Raw genomic sequence first — 14,697 nt, forward strand, 5'->3', positions numbered from 1 at the left:
CTCAAACAAGTTATATATAGATCTCTGCAGACGATAGCAACGACCAATATGATCTCTTGCCAGTAGCATTCTCCCTTTTTCAAATTGTTCGTAAGCATGGGCATCGATCCTGAAGTTTAGCGTGGAAGCAAAGATTGTACAATAACTCGTCACAAACACATTATGAACAGTTTAAGATATTATGAAAAGTTATCATACCAACATGAAACCAGTCAGGAAATAGTAATTTTGAACATCTCAAAACTTTGCAACTTAACTCAATTGCCCGAATGATGCACGGTTTTGTTGATGTTTTGATTGGCTTAAATAAGCCCCCGAAACCTGAAATGTTTGCACTGTAAACAAAGATGGTTTTTAAACTAAGTTTATCAAGAAGTTTTCATTTGATATATCCTGATTCCTGATAACGGAAACATCAGGAGTTGTAAAACAAATCCAGTTGTATCGAACAACATTTATGGATAGGTATAGCTGCTAAGGGAGGAAAAATTGTCCTGTCTTGTGTATAAGAGTTGCTATATTATCTATTATCTAGGCCATTTTAATTTAAAACAAAGTTTCTTCTTACTTGTACTTGAAAGGGTCTCCTCCTAGTCGATTGAGTGGCTTGTACCGCACAGTTACTTGTCCTGTCTGTGTCCATTTTGTTGTTTGTTGCTACATATTCTCCGTTGTTTTGACATAATTGAAATCCATTAAAAGAGCTGCATCTTGAATCTAGCTGCTTGCACTGCAATATAATCTTAAGCAATTATCTCAGAATGTGTGTGTCTCTCTGTCTGTGTGTGCTGCGTGTGTAATTTCCGAGCGACTTAATCAAGAAAACGGTAAGAGTTATGGGACTGGTTTTTTTGGTATAGTGCCGAGAAAACTATAAGGAAGCCAAATGGTAAAGGTTTTTTAAATCAGTTGGTGGCAAATGGTTTTTAATTGGTTAACTGCATATTATGTAGTGTTGGTATATATATATATATCATAATTACACTGTCATGTAATACTTTTACTACTATTATTGTTTAAATTAATGACAATGTATAATGTATATAGGAGATTATCACAAAATATAAACCTCATTCAGGAGCTGCATGACAAAAGGAAACCACATGAGCTGGTTGTAAAATTTGATGTCCAGAAATCAAAAAACCAATTCATTTGCAGTCATTACGGTTTTGCTGCCTGAACACAAAAAGCTTGTCAGAATCTCTTTCTGCAGTCGATATTCCCATGCATTTACATGTTATCTTATTCATATTCATAATAGATAAAACACTTTCCCGTTTGCAAACTTTAGCATATAACAAACTGTTAACTAAAGATTCAGTTCTATTAACATTATCATAAACAGCATTAAGCTTTCTGAAAACTACAGTCATCTCATCATTAACCTCGATAAAACGATCAATTACGCCAAAAGTGTTTAATTCTTGACTATAAAAAATAGACTCATTTTTTTTCCCCTGTTTTTTTAAAAAATAACCTTCATTCCAATACACTACTCCTTTTAATTTAACACGATCATACACACATATTCTAGCATCACTCATATCACATTTATTAAGTAGGCTCTCTTTTGCAAGCCGGTATTCTTCAGAATTGAGATTAAAATCTTTATTCTTACATGCGTTAATGCTTGAAAATTTACAGGGTTTTCCAAGCCCAGATGTATTAAAGGATGAATGTGAAACAGCCCACACTCTTCCAGCCAACGAAAAATCAATATCAGAGTTTCTATCATGTTTGACTACATAATCGTATATTTCCACTGCTCTATGGCGCCATTGCAGCCGTTCAGCAATTTGCATTTCGACGCCTTTGGTTCCCTGTCTAAAACAGTTCAGGAAAACTTGGTTGTACGATTCAAAAGGATACAATGTGGTAGCCCACAAAGGTCCGAGATGCTTGACCGATTCCCGGACGTGGACAAGCAGATGAAAGTTCAAACTGGCATTTCCTTTGCCATACAATTCAACAAATTTCAAGACAAACTTGTCCATAAGCGACTGAGCTTCAGTAAGATTCGAGTCACTGATGTTTTCTGAATTTAACAAGCTCAGTGCTACCAAAAGGTTCATCCAATTGCTGTAGTGTTCAAAATCCATAAGACCGGCAGTGACTAGTCTGTCCATTATTGGAATCGAATAAATGAATCCCCAGTAATGCCATTCACTTGCCTTCCAATTTTTGTACTCTGCCAGAGTTCTGGGGCCTCTTTCAATGAAGGAAACTCCATTCAGTTCATCCATGACATTTTCTGCGACTTTAAATCCCCCTTTTTTAATGTATTTATATCCTTTGGTGCAGAAGATTATTTTGAACATCCTCTTGAATACTCCAAGATCGATAGCATGCATCATATCTATCGATGTACATAAAAAGACGGTGAAAAAAGGGAGGTCTTCAAGAACTGGGACATCTTTGTGTCCTAACTTGTCTTCTGAATTGGGTTTGGTAACAAAAGATTTAATATCTGCTTTTGATGTAGGCCTCAAAGGGTAAATTACAAGTTGATTATTCTCATCCTTTTCAGCGGGTTTACAAACATTCGTGTTGTGCACGGACCCTCTCATTATACACATCGGGCACGAATGATACCCACTGTGAGCCTTGATGCACAGCAAATACGGTTTCATTACGCTGTCGCAATTCAGACAAAAAACAAAAAACTGTGTCGTAACAAAACAGTTCAGTGAAATGGAAAACCATGTAATACCCTCGGTTGCTAGAGAGATAAACTCTGTAACAAATGGTAATAGATAACGTTGTTTGAAGTCTATGTCTCTGCTTTTGTTTTTCATTATAATAAACGGTGTGAGAATGCACTGTCTTCTTAACCACGGCAACAGTTCAATGAGGCATACCTGTTGAAAACAAAAATGTAATGAATTTATTTAAGTTTATGTTTATTCGTAGTACAATGATCTGTTTTTCGCCTGGGACTATACAATTCCTAGAGATTTAAAATGGTCGAGTGCAATTGTTATGTCAATATCTAAAATATTGCATTTAACAATCCGATCCGTTATTTGGCCTGCCCAGGCCAGTATTCATAGATTAATCCAGAACCTTCTAAGCTTCTAAGCTTCTTGAGTACTCTAGAATTAGAATCAGAACATAGCGTAGTGGAGCAAAGCTTTAATTAACTAGGGCCTTGTGATATAACCTTTTTTTCTCAATCAATCGTTTCGATAGTTTGTACATGTCCACCATACAGAGAGAACACACTGGCACCACAACACAATACCAATTTGGAAGAAAGAAAAAAAAAGTTACCTGTAATGGATAGAGTGAATTAGTTGCACTTTTTGCAGTATTTACCCCATCGATATTGATCATGCATGTCATCACGTCGTAGCTTGAAAACATATTCCCTGGAGCTGTCCGGATTCTTGCTGACCTCTTTCGCAGCTCTTTATATCGGTCTGAGTTTGTGACGTCCGACAGACTAGATCCTCCGTTCTGTTCCATTAATTCTAAGAATTGCTTGACCCGCAATTCATTTCTCTCAGTTTCGAGGAAAGATTTTAGCAGAATCTTGATTGAAGTATACAAAAAGTAATAGCCATTTTTTCTGAGGTATTTTTCATCAAGGTTTGAACCACATTTTTCACATTGTTGAGGAACATTTCCCTCCTTGTAGAAGCTATCACAACTCTTCCCGTTACAAATGTAATAGTGATTGACTGGTGCTGACTGTTTACTCAAAAAATTACGTATTTTCCTGGTAGTTTCAAGGCCGGCTAAGCTAGATCTATTGTATTGTCTTAACAGATCTTCCATAGCGACATAAGACAGGTTGTTAGCCAACGTAAAGGTAATAACAAAGAGTACGTTATTCAACATCTCTACTTGTATCTTGGATGGATTTTCCTTGAGAAGTATCGGCAACTGATCAATACGAACATTTCTAACACTATCACTGTTTTCATCCTCATCCAATTCGTCTAGATCCAATTCATCTAGTTCATCAGCCAATGATATTGATTGGTAAGAACCTGAAAATATTAAAGAAAATTCATTGTTCTGTGAAGTTCACTTCGGTCAAGGGATCATCTTCAAAGGACTCATAATAATTTTAACGTTGTTGGAACACAACTTCCGCATTGTAACAGAAAACCTAAAGGAGAATGTCACCTATTGTGTGTAGGTACTGCAAATGCACCCCATTTATTAAAATTAACTTCATTTGCTTACTTGCAAGACTTTCCAAGGTCGAGCTAACATTGCTGCACAAAGAGGATGGAGAGGAATCATCGCTAATATCTTGGACAATGTCACTACTCGAATCATAACTGCAACTGATATCGGATTCCACTGAAGTTTTAAGTAAAATTTAGTCCCAAACATTTACAATTTTTTTAAAGGAATAAAAATTTGAATTTTGATCTTTATTACAGATTAAACATATATCATATTATATAACCATAACTGCCTCAACTTGGATTAGTAGTAATTTCAGTTGACAGAAGCTGAAGGACGGCAGCTCAAAAGGACCAGTGTACCATCGGAAAGATCAAGGACCCAAGTGCCAATGGTGGCTTTTCCGGACCCATTTTTGCCGATTTGCTGTGGTCCAAGTGAGCTGCGTCCTGCTGCTTAACGGCACATGATTTTTTCGTTTAATAATCTCAGGTTGACAATTCAGTCATACCATAGTCAACAGTGTTGAGGCAACCAGCTTTCGCAGTTCAATAATTGGAGACCGAATAAATATAAATTGATCGAAATTTACGATTCATCGTCATAAAATATAGTCAATAATATTCTTGATTCTATTAATTATACATAATAAGTTGGTTTTATTCTCTAAAGAAAAGTGTGTCAAACAGTATATATACATTCAATTAAATCAAGTGATGCAATTGGCAGAGCACAATCAAATTTTTAGTGTTGCAATTGGCAGAGCACAATTCATTGCTACCAATAATTTGTTTTTAAAAACATTTTAACAAAACACATGATCTACTCCATTATAGGGGCAGGAATGAGGTTGTATGAGACTTCTGATAGATGAATCTCACGTTTGGTGTCCACCTTCTTTCCTCGGTACCCTCGTAGAGCAATAAGAGTTGTTCTCAACATTGCAAATCTAATCCTTGTTCTGACATGTCTTACTACATCGCAGTACCTCTCCTTCCTTTTTCTTGCTATGAGGTCTGCTACTCTGTTGACGAACTGCTTACACTCTTTAGACATTCCTCCATATGTTAGGAATACAGCCGGGGTGAAGGTAGCCCTCTCCACATTCAACACTCTCTCCAAGTACTCATCCTTCTTCTCCTTCTCGTTCTCTCTCAGAGTGTAGTCATACTGCTAAAGTGGCAATGTGTTCAGCCAACTAGACGCTCCCTTTTCTCAAGTGCTCTCTTAGAGGAGGTGCCACATCTTTTAGCTTTAGCTCAAACTTGGCTTGGAGCTCGGAATTCTTCAATGTTTTGATCATTTCTTTCCCCGATTTGGTGAGGTTACTGGATGCAGTGTAAACTTCCTGTTGGTCCAATATTGCTTTTGTTAGCTCAGTGGTGAGTAGCTTGGAGGCTGTGTACTGTGTGGAGTGGCATTCTTCGTGGGGTTTACCAATGCCCAATCCTCCCAATCTTACCGGTAGACTTAACACGTCTCTTTCTAAGTCTGAGATCTCCCTGCCCAGCATCTTTGGCAGGAGCTTTTGTCTTATCTCATGTTCTAGCGGTTCCATGGCTTCAGAGATGTGGAGCACAGTCCTCTTGCAGTTTTCTTGCAGTTCTCTCACAGTTCTCTTGCAACGCTACTGCACAACAAAAACTGCCTGTCCACCTGCAACAGCGCGGTCATAGGAGTGCAGCCAGAGCTAGGCCGCGCCAGTTAAAAAACTCCATATTCAATTGTAATAAAAGGAAATTTTAGTTAACATTAGCACTCGTTTGATGTGTAGTACAGGGAGGGCAAACAGTCAGTACCCATATGTTGCCTTAATAGCTCAGTCGCTGAGCTATTAAGGCCAACGTGTCACACTAGGATATATATTATGTTGCACTAGACGGTTTGTGAATCAATCGCTGCATGATACATGTCCATTGTACAAGGAACCATCATGAAAAAGTATTAAAAAACACAAATATTTCGGTGAATCGTCCAACTCTGTTTAGCAACTATTAAAATCAGACAGGTGAGCCCTGAATCAAAATGATCACAAAGTTTCATTTCCCAAACCTGATCTTAAGCTTTCCAAGGAAGAAGTGAGGAGTGAGGAACTATCTGAGTCACTGTCAGCTACTTTTCTTTTCTTCATAATTTCTATTGAATCAAAATATAGTATTATTGTTTTAGTTTTAATTCTAACTATTATAGACCATAATTTTTTTTTTTATTTTAAAATTAAAATTATTCAAACAATATACACATAATATAGCAATTACCCTATACAAAATCAACCCTTTAAGAATTCAAAAAACTCCCTTAACAATCAAAAATTGCCCTTGGCCTTGTGGTTCCAAGTTAAGATCTAGACTGTTTATATCAACAATGTTTTTTCTCGCACCTCTGTCTCCACAGAGAGAGAGATCACTGTTGTTCTAAGGATTTCAAATTTATAGACCGTAATTAATAAATATTAACCCTTTTCATACAAAGTAACAACAAAGTCGTTGTGAATTTAGGTTGAATGACCAGTGATGACGTCGCGTCAGGCACATCGGCAGAAGCAGGGAGACACAGTAAAACAAAGTATTTTTTTTAGTAAAACAAAGTATTTTATTTATTAGCAGTGCAATCAATTCATATGATATAAGTATAAGAATATAATAGTATGTCACACCTATTTAACTGTTACGTTTGAGTAGTCGTACCATGGCTAAATCTAACTAGGACCAGTGGTGTCGATTAACATTTAATAGGTGAGTCTAAGTGACACAAATGGAAAATTTTAAGAAAAGACGGATCAGAACACAGATCCAAGGACAAGGAGACCCCACTGCAGGACCATACATGCTATTGGCTTGTGCATGGCCCAAAAGGTTCCAGTTGTTCAGGAAACTGTACATAGCTGGTCAACTAGTTTTGAATTCAGACTAGGCTTGATGAGTTCTGGGATTTCTAGAGGTAAGATTTGATGGTGCCAAGTTTGTTCAGGCGGACATGGAAATTATGTGATGAATATATAGGTATACAAAAATCATATCAATATAAAAATAGATCCAAAAATAGATCCAAAGATTCACACGGCAGTCAGGGAACTTCCAGACAGGATGCTTTTGAAACAGGTATAATTAGCGCTTTTGTAATTAATTGTATGCAAGGGATGGGATGCTGATCAACTAAGCTGGTTCAATGCCCCAGCTATTTAGGGGGAGCCACTCAATTTCACGCCCAGGTGTTGTCAATTGCTGGGTTTCAAGTAACAGCTTTTTGATACGGCTCTTGATAATTGAGATGGGGGAGGAAAGGTCGGAAAATTTACTAGAGCCAGGGACCATGACATTGTTTTCATTAGGAGTGCATTTGTCGAATATTTTATCAACCAAACTGTTCCATATAGTCGTACCTTTGACGGCAAAATTGTGTTTAGAAATGCCAAGTTTGTGTCGGGGGACCCGCATAGTTTGGCTACATGTTCTGGAACTTGTTTGGAATAAACTTCTCAGAGAGATGGGTTGATGCAGTTTCAAGATTTTAAACAGTTCAGTGGATATATAATGTTGGATGTACAGGTTGTGGATTGACATGATTTTCTCGGTATTGAATATTGGCTTAGTGTTTTCCAAAGCAAAGCTCCTTTTTGCGATGTGTTCACTGTATGGTCTTGCACGTGCACATGTTTCATAGTACTCTGCCTGGTCAAAGCTTGGTTTGCTTCCAAATAGAAGGCGTACGCATCTTTTTTGGATGGAGAACAGTTTAGATAGTCTAAAAGTTGTGACACCACCCCAGATTAGTCCTGCTGCAGCATCTAAGCCTGATCTACTCATCGTCCCTAAGTTGCTCCCTCCAGTAAACGACCGGGGGTAGGATTTGGCCGGGGCCGGGAATGTCCAAATTTTGCCGGGGCCGGGAATTGGCCGTTCTGGAATTTGGCCGGGGCCGTGAATTTAATAAATCCACGGCCAAGTTAGAACTTTTCAGGACTTAGGATCTGAACTTATTTTTACATGACAATATAATGTTCGTATCAATTGAACAGTTTAGAAGGTAATTAAATTTCATATATATTTTGGTAAAATAATTTTGTTCAGCTGAAAGAGTAAATAATGCAGTATTGAAAGATTCCAACGTGAAGTTGTAAAAATATAAATTAAAAATAGTATAACTTCCTGGACTTCTAGTCCAGCAGAAACAGTTTGTAATGAAGAGTGAAGACCGAACACAGGGAAATGCCAAAATATTAAATATGTTGAAACCAAAAGTTATCAGTTATCACACTATTATATTTACTCATCACTATTATATTTACTCATCACTTTCAGAATTACTGTCCTCGCTATTATGTCCCTCCGAAAGTGAATCGGAAGTTTCTGGTTCCTGAGCAATGTTCTCTGAGATAGGTATCTTGTTCTTGTTGGGAGGACTCCAATCCGACAGAGGCTGGGGCAGCTCGGTCTCATATCCTATCTCCCTTAGATTGTATTTAATAAACAATAGCATTTCCATGTTTTTAGGGAGGATGCGGGGGCTTGGCTCATCGATCCTTTTTGTCTGTTTGAAGACCCTCTCGGACGCAGCTGAAGACCCTGGTATACAAAGATACTTCCTAGCATGGTCCACCAGCAGGGGGTACTCTTTCTGGTGAGAAGCCCACCATTTCAAGGGATCCTTGCCCCTGGCCAACAACGGTTCCTTCAAGTATGCATCAATCTGCCCCTTTATAAGTTCTCCTTCGTCTGCTGCTTCGCTACCACTTTCATCTGTAGAAGCCGGTTCAACTAAAATGTCTCCCCAACTGTCCTCTGTCTGCTCTATGCTAACAAACTCTGTGCTAACGTGATACAAACTTGCCCAGCCATGTTTGGTTAACACGCGCCATATAAGGAATAAATGGTCAAGAGAGCGTGAGCGGGCTGGTGTAGACTGTAGTACTGAACTCGTGTCTCGTTTCAGCGAGAGCGTAAATTTAGAACATAACGGTCCTGTGCTCAATGATTATTTATTAAGATTTAAGGATTTAGGTGGAATATCATAATTGTAAAAACTATCAGCGGTTACAAAAACAAAGGACTGCTCTTGAAAGTTGGCACTCTGGACATCATCCTTTCAAAACTGAAAATCCATTTTAAGATTTATATGAAAGTTTTAGGCCGATTTCGATCAAAAATTCACTGCAAAAATTGAAAATCGGCCGGGGCCGGGAAGAAATAGCTCCCCCAGTGCCGGGATTTCACGGCGCCGGGAATTCCGGTCGATTACTGGCTCCCTTTCTCACTCATTCTAGCCCTTGCAACATTCAATGTTCGTGGGCTGAGTAAAGAAGTAGATCAACATATATTAGGACGTGGCTGTACTCAATATAAATCATAAATTAGACGTTATAGCCCTTCAAGAAACTGAGATCACTCAACCATCTGAAGCAATGTTACCTTCCTAGTGCAAAATAGTTTCAAAAGCCGTAGGAATAATTTTTTAGCTTCAAAGCCGTAGTGAACCAGTAAATAACCAAAAGTATATAGTATTATAGTAAATTTTTGACCCTTTTTATACTATTCTTATTTATTTTAAAACGTATTTCCAAGCAAATATTTTCCAAAGATCGTGTACTTTCTATCAACAATGAACAATCAAGAAATACATCACAAATTTTCGAATTAACGGGTAATAATTAGAATAGTTTTCAGATATCATGTATTTGACCGTCGACGAGTCAAAACTCGGTGCAAGTCTTGTTAGTTTAAAAGCCTACAATAGTTTGACAGAATTAAGAGTGCCACTTTCTTTTTGTGATATATACAACTAGAAACCCGCAAGTCCAAAGCTTTCTTCGAGGAAATTTTAAAAATCATTTATGTTAAATTTCTCTAATCTCTTCGTCGTTTAGCGCTAAGCTAGCCCTGGCCTCTGCATTGTAGAAAGTATGGATTTTATTAAACAATGACGAAAATTGTTTGTTTTCGGATTCCCTAATCGATACTTTTACCACATCAAAATATTTCAATCACAAACAAAATTATGCATAGTGACATTGTGAGCGTAAAATGTAAATGTGAGCTAATCAAGACGTATCATAATAATCCATGTAATGGTAACGCAGGTTGTTAATCTGTGGGTGCTCGCGCACGTGCATTTTAATGTTGCTAGGCGATGACAAATTAAACCTTTGGTAAAAAAAACATTATTTTAATTGTTATTTTACCTCACTTCCGACGTTAATCATCAAAAATCTAAAGCCTAAATCAAAATTCTAAAAATACTATAGCCTATTCTTATCCTATTTCTACAACCCTGCTAAAAATGGCGAGGTTTCAACTCCATTTGCGAGCTAGATTTGGTTTCATCAGAGGGTCATTTTGAGGTTGATTTTTGGTGTTTTTCCTTTATCTCCTCGTTGCCGAATGCCGGGGGGATTTTTATTTTTATGCAATTAATAGCAGATTTTAGTTTGCTGGATGGGCTAGCCACCCGGCGTGGATATTTTATAACAGTGAATTATGACAATTTAAGTTTTCTGGTGTCACAGTTTGTTATAGAATGATTAAACAAATGCTTTTTGTTGATTTCGTAAAGTTCTCCCCCTTTTGCGCGCAGTTAGTGCGCGCGCGCAAAAATCGGTGATAAAATGTTGACTTCCAACAATTTGATTAAATTTATGTCGCTGCGCAATACTGTAAAATTTATATTGTATTAAACGCATGAATAACATTTTCATCAAAAGTTTATTTTCCAAATTAAATGGTATTTGTTCATCGTTGCTAATTTTTTCGTAATTGTGAGTCGGGATAAAATCTTACAATATATTCAAAATTAATAAATGAACTGATTCAAATCTTACCTAGGAACCCAAGCAAAATTTATTTGGGGACCTAAGCAAATATATGGTAATCTTATCGAAGCTTTCAAAGTTACTAGTGGTTTGGCTGATTAAAGATCGGGTTTGTCCGGAATGGGCAAATCCGGTCTAACGGTTACTGTCATTCCGCCTAATCTTTATGTTTATGAACATGATAGCCTGAGATAGCCTGGGGACCTGAGAGGTCCCCAGGTAAGTCTAACGGTTACCTATCTTACTATATATAAAGCGGGACGATATATATATATATGGATCCGCGCCATTTTACTGACACCACGGCATCAACTTTAACGCGACTTTCCCCAAAAACCGTACAACATAAAAAATATGCAACTTAAACATTTTTCCTTCAAAAAATTGAAGGAATCGATTATGTTATTAATTACGATAAGCATATAATGAATATCTTAGGTTTAATACCCATGTTGCTAAGAAACGTTTTATTAACTTAGTAGTAGTGGAAAGTATAATTAGGTAAATTTTTACTGGGTCGTTGAACCTATACTTCGAAATTTGCCGATGGGGAAGGAGCGTTTTCAAATAATGACGCCCTTTCCGATTTTGACACAATAGCCATTTGTTTAAATTCTGACGATGGGACAATGAAAGTGGTTGGCTGAGACTAGGAAAAGTGTCAGGCCAACCTGGTTTTAGACAGCATTAAACCTCTTGTAAATATTGTGAATCACAACTTGTTATAAGATGGTTGGGTCTGCAGGGCCCTTCGTGCTTCCACTAGCGCAAAATTGTTTTTGAATGTGGGACAATTTTGGCAGAACTGCCCATTCTGCCTTAGAAGATTAAGTGGCACATAGACCAATCAGTTATAGTTAATTTAATGTAAATTATTTAAGCATGACTGTAATCAGATAGTATAATTCAAAGGAATCATTATCACTTTTGTATCCTTCTGTATCCTTATATCCTTGTTTTGAGAATAAAGCTGTTATTATCTTAAAAGGAATTATCCTACCAGACATGTTCTATTGCAGCATCAAGTTATTATTATTATCATAGTTAGTCACTGAAAAAAATTTCTTGTTTCATTGAATCATGATGTAATTTGAGGATTTTTTAAATTTGCATTTATAAAGACATAATAAGGATTAGCACATTAAAAATGATACTTTACCAACCTCCTCCCTGTGAGACACTAGTATTCTCACTGCTTTGTTCACCCTCTGTTAAACGAATTGTTTGACAGCTGACTGCCATGTCCTACTGTAAATGAATGAATGAGTGAGTGACCAAATGAATAAGTAAGTAGTTAATATTATATGTCATGTATAAGGCGGTGGTATGAATAATTATCAAGTTCCTTACCAGTTGCTATGCTAAGATTGAGAACTTTGCCTTTTGAAGTATTTTTGGTTTTGATCGTGATATCCTCACAGTACTAGACGATTAGTACACTAGTCACTATCAACTATATGCCACATTTCACATTTTTCACTGTATTTTCACTGTCAAGATAGCGCTAGCAGCTGCTGATTTAAGACATGGGCTCATTTTCTTTAATGATTTTAACATCAAACAGAGCACTACTCATAATCGTGAGATCTCAAAACAATTAGTAGCTTATAAAACAGTTCGTGTGATCATCTGTCGTATTAAATCAAAATATTTGTCACTAAGTGAGTTTAAGTTTTGAAGTTTCTTTTTTGGGATTTTGGGTTTTCTAAATGAATAAACGGTAAAGGTTACAATATCATAATTTTTAAATCTCATTTTCATGTATATCAAATAAATGTATATTGTTATGTATCATGTGATGTCCCCAAACAAACAAACATGATAAACTACAATTTTCTTTTAACCCGTAAAATGATTGATTTTGGACACGAAGGGAAACACACAAATTTGGCTTGGAAACTTCGTTTAATACATCGCTAGAGCCTACAAAAAAGAAATAAATTAGTCAGATAAAATCAATCATAATACTCAGTCAAAGAGATTCAAAAATTGATAAAAAGGTCATGACTAGAGAATATCATGAAAGTCTGATACTGGGAAGTATTTTATTGCCGAGGAGGACGCTGTCCTCCTTCACTCGGTTGAGTAGCCCTAGTTGCAATTCTCTTTTGACGAGCTTTTCAGAGAGATTTAAACTGTAGTTATCTCTTCGTGCATCCCGCGGTCTTGGTCCCATGGTTGCTGATTAAGCGTTCTCTGTGCAAAACTCTGGGCTGATGTGTTCACACAAAACAGTAGACGGTGCTAAGAACTGCTCCAAGAACTCGTGAAGATGCAGATGTTAGTTTTGTGTGTTCCCCTTCATGTCAATGGTGTCCTGTCTGCTCCGTAAAATGATTGATTTTGGACACGAAGGGAAACACACAAATTTGGCTTGGAAACTTCGTTTAATACATCGCTAGAGCCTACAAAAAAGAAATAAATTAGTCAGATAAAATCAATCATAATACTCAGTCAAAGAGATTCAAAAATTGATTAAAAGGTCATGATTAGAGAATATCATGAAAGTCGATCAGAAATTGGAATACGATAAAATTGTTTCACTGTCAGCGTGGTAGATAAAATTTATTAAAAATGACGCAAAATTGGCACAGAATTTGTAAAATCAATATTTATCAATATTTATCAATTACACCCACGACTCTCGTTGTACAATCATTGGAACTTCGTAAACGGGCTGCGTAACGGGCTCGTAAATTGGTTGGGGGATTGGTTCCTCGGCCTCCCTGCTGCGCTTCCACATGCACACCAATCCTATGATGCTGTGAATAAAGAAGAGAATTATGACTTTGCTAGTATTAAAAGAAATTTATGTAAGGTCATATGTTACAGTTATTAAAAAAAGTCAAAATCATTGAACAATTTCGAATATGCAAATTAGATTGAAAAAGAAATAGTAAAAATAAAAATAATACCATAATTCTAGCAGAGGGTACAGGACCAACCCTAGTATCACAAGCAGTGCTGCTAACAATAACATTTGATTTTCATCAACTGATATCATGATCTGTCATGGATGTGATTTGAATGAATGAGTGAGTTTATAAACAATGAGTGAGTTAATAAACAATATTTACTTATTTATAAATAAGCTAACTTGCAAACTCATGACAATCTTGAAAAAAAACTAACGTGTCATGATAGTGATAGTGATCCAAATATTACAAGGATGTAATCTTAATACCACAGATTTTATTTGATTCAATATAGTTCTATATTATTATCACTTCGAGATGGCCAGGCCTACTCTCATGCTGTCTATATGTGATGATTAACTCTGAAAAACTAGGGACAACTTGGGAATGATCCCAGAACCTCGAGATTTCGCATCTCTTGTTCTACCAATTGAGCTACTGACCCTGATTCCCAGAGCGAAATCACCACTCATATACAGCACAATTTCATGCTTTGTGTGGTTTAAATATAATAATATTTAGAATATATATTCGCATGTATCCACACTGTGGATACATGCGAATATATATTCTAAATAACTGATAGTTCTATATTGTAAAGAATTAAATTTGGCAATTATTAAATTGCTTATTTCTAATCTATCCTTAATTATCCATCCAGATGCTTAGTGATGTAGTAAATGTCCATCTACGATATTTAAGGTTTAACTATAAATAACTATATTAATTATGTGTTTTTATCACAGAAAGGGGTCATAAATATAACAAGAATTGCGCCCGTTGTTTCGTTTTGGTGGACGCTAGATTTCCATTTCACTATAACTATTAATATAAGCTCTA

General features: G+C 36.6%; 1 protein-coding gene across 1 annotated transcript; it reads right to left on the reverse strand.

The window, feature by feature from the left end:
• Positions 1-1,085: 1,085 nt before the first annotated feature.
• On the reverse strand, positions 1,086-5,695 carry LOC134820097 (uncharacterized). Its single transcript, XM_063830317.1, has 4 exons — positions 5,600-5,695; positions 5,019-5,310; positions 3,271-3,992; positions 1,086-2,858 (listed from the first exon to the last, which is right to left on the reverse strand). The coding sequence occupies exons 1-4, from the start codon at positions 5,693-5,695 to the stop codon at positions 1,149-1,151; spliced, it is 2,820 nt and encodes a 939-aa protein (XP_063686387.1). The 3' UTR covers positions 1,086-1,148.
• Positions 5,696-14,697: the final 9,002 nt, after the last annotated feature.

The sequence above is a fragment of the Bolinopsis microptera genome, chromosome 8, assembly GCF_026151205.1.
Source record: "Bolinopsis microptera isolate Bmic1 chromosome 8, MBARI_Bmic_1.0, whole genome shotgun sequence".
Lineage (NCBI taxonomy): Eukaryota > Metazoa > Ctenophora > Tentaculata > Lobata > Bolinopsidae > Bolinopsis > Bolinopsis microptera.

What these genes read in the sequence shown, in the direction of transcription:
- LOC134820097 (XM_063830317.1), bottom strand. Translation starts at nt 5,695, where the DNA reads ATGGAACCGCTAGAACATGAGATAAGACAAAAGCTCCTGCCAAAGATG. An exon ending in AAAGAAGGTGGACACCAAAC is followed by an intron (nt 3,993 to 5,018) that starts GTGAGATTCATC and finishes TAATATTTTCAG; the next exon opens with GTTCTTACCAATCAATATCA. An exon ending in ATTCACTCTATCCATTACAG is followed by an intron (nt 2,859 to 3,270) that starts GTAACTTTTTTT and finishes TGTTTTCAACAG; the next exon opens with GTATGCCTCATTGAACTGTT.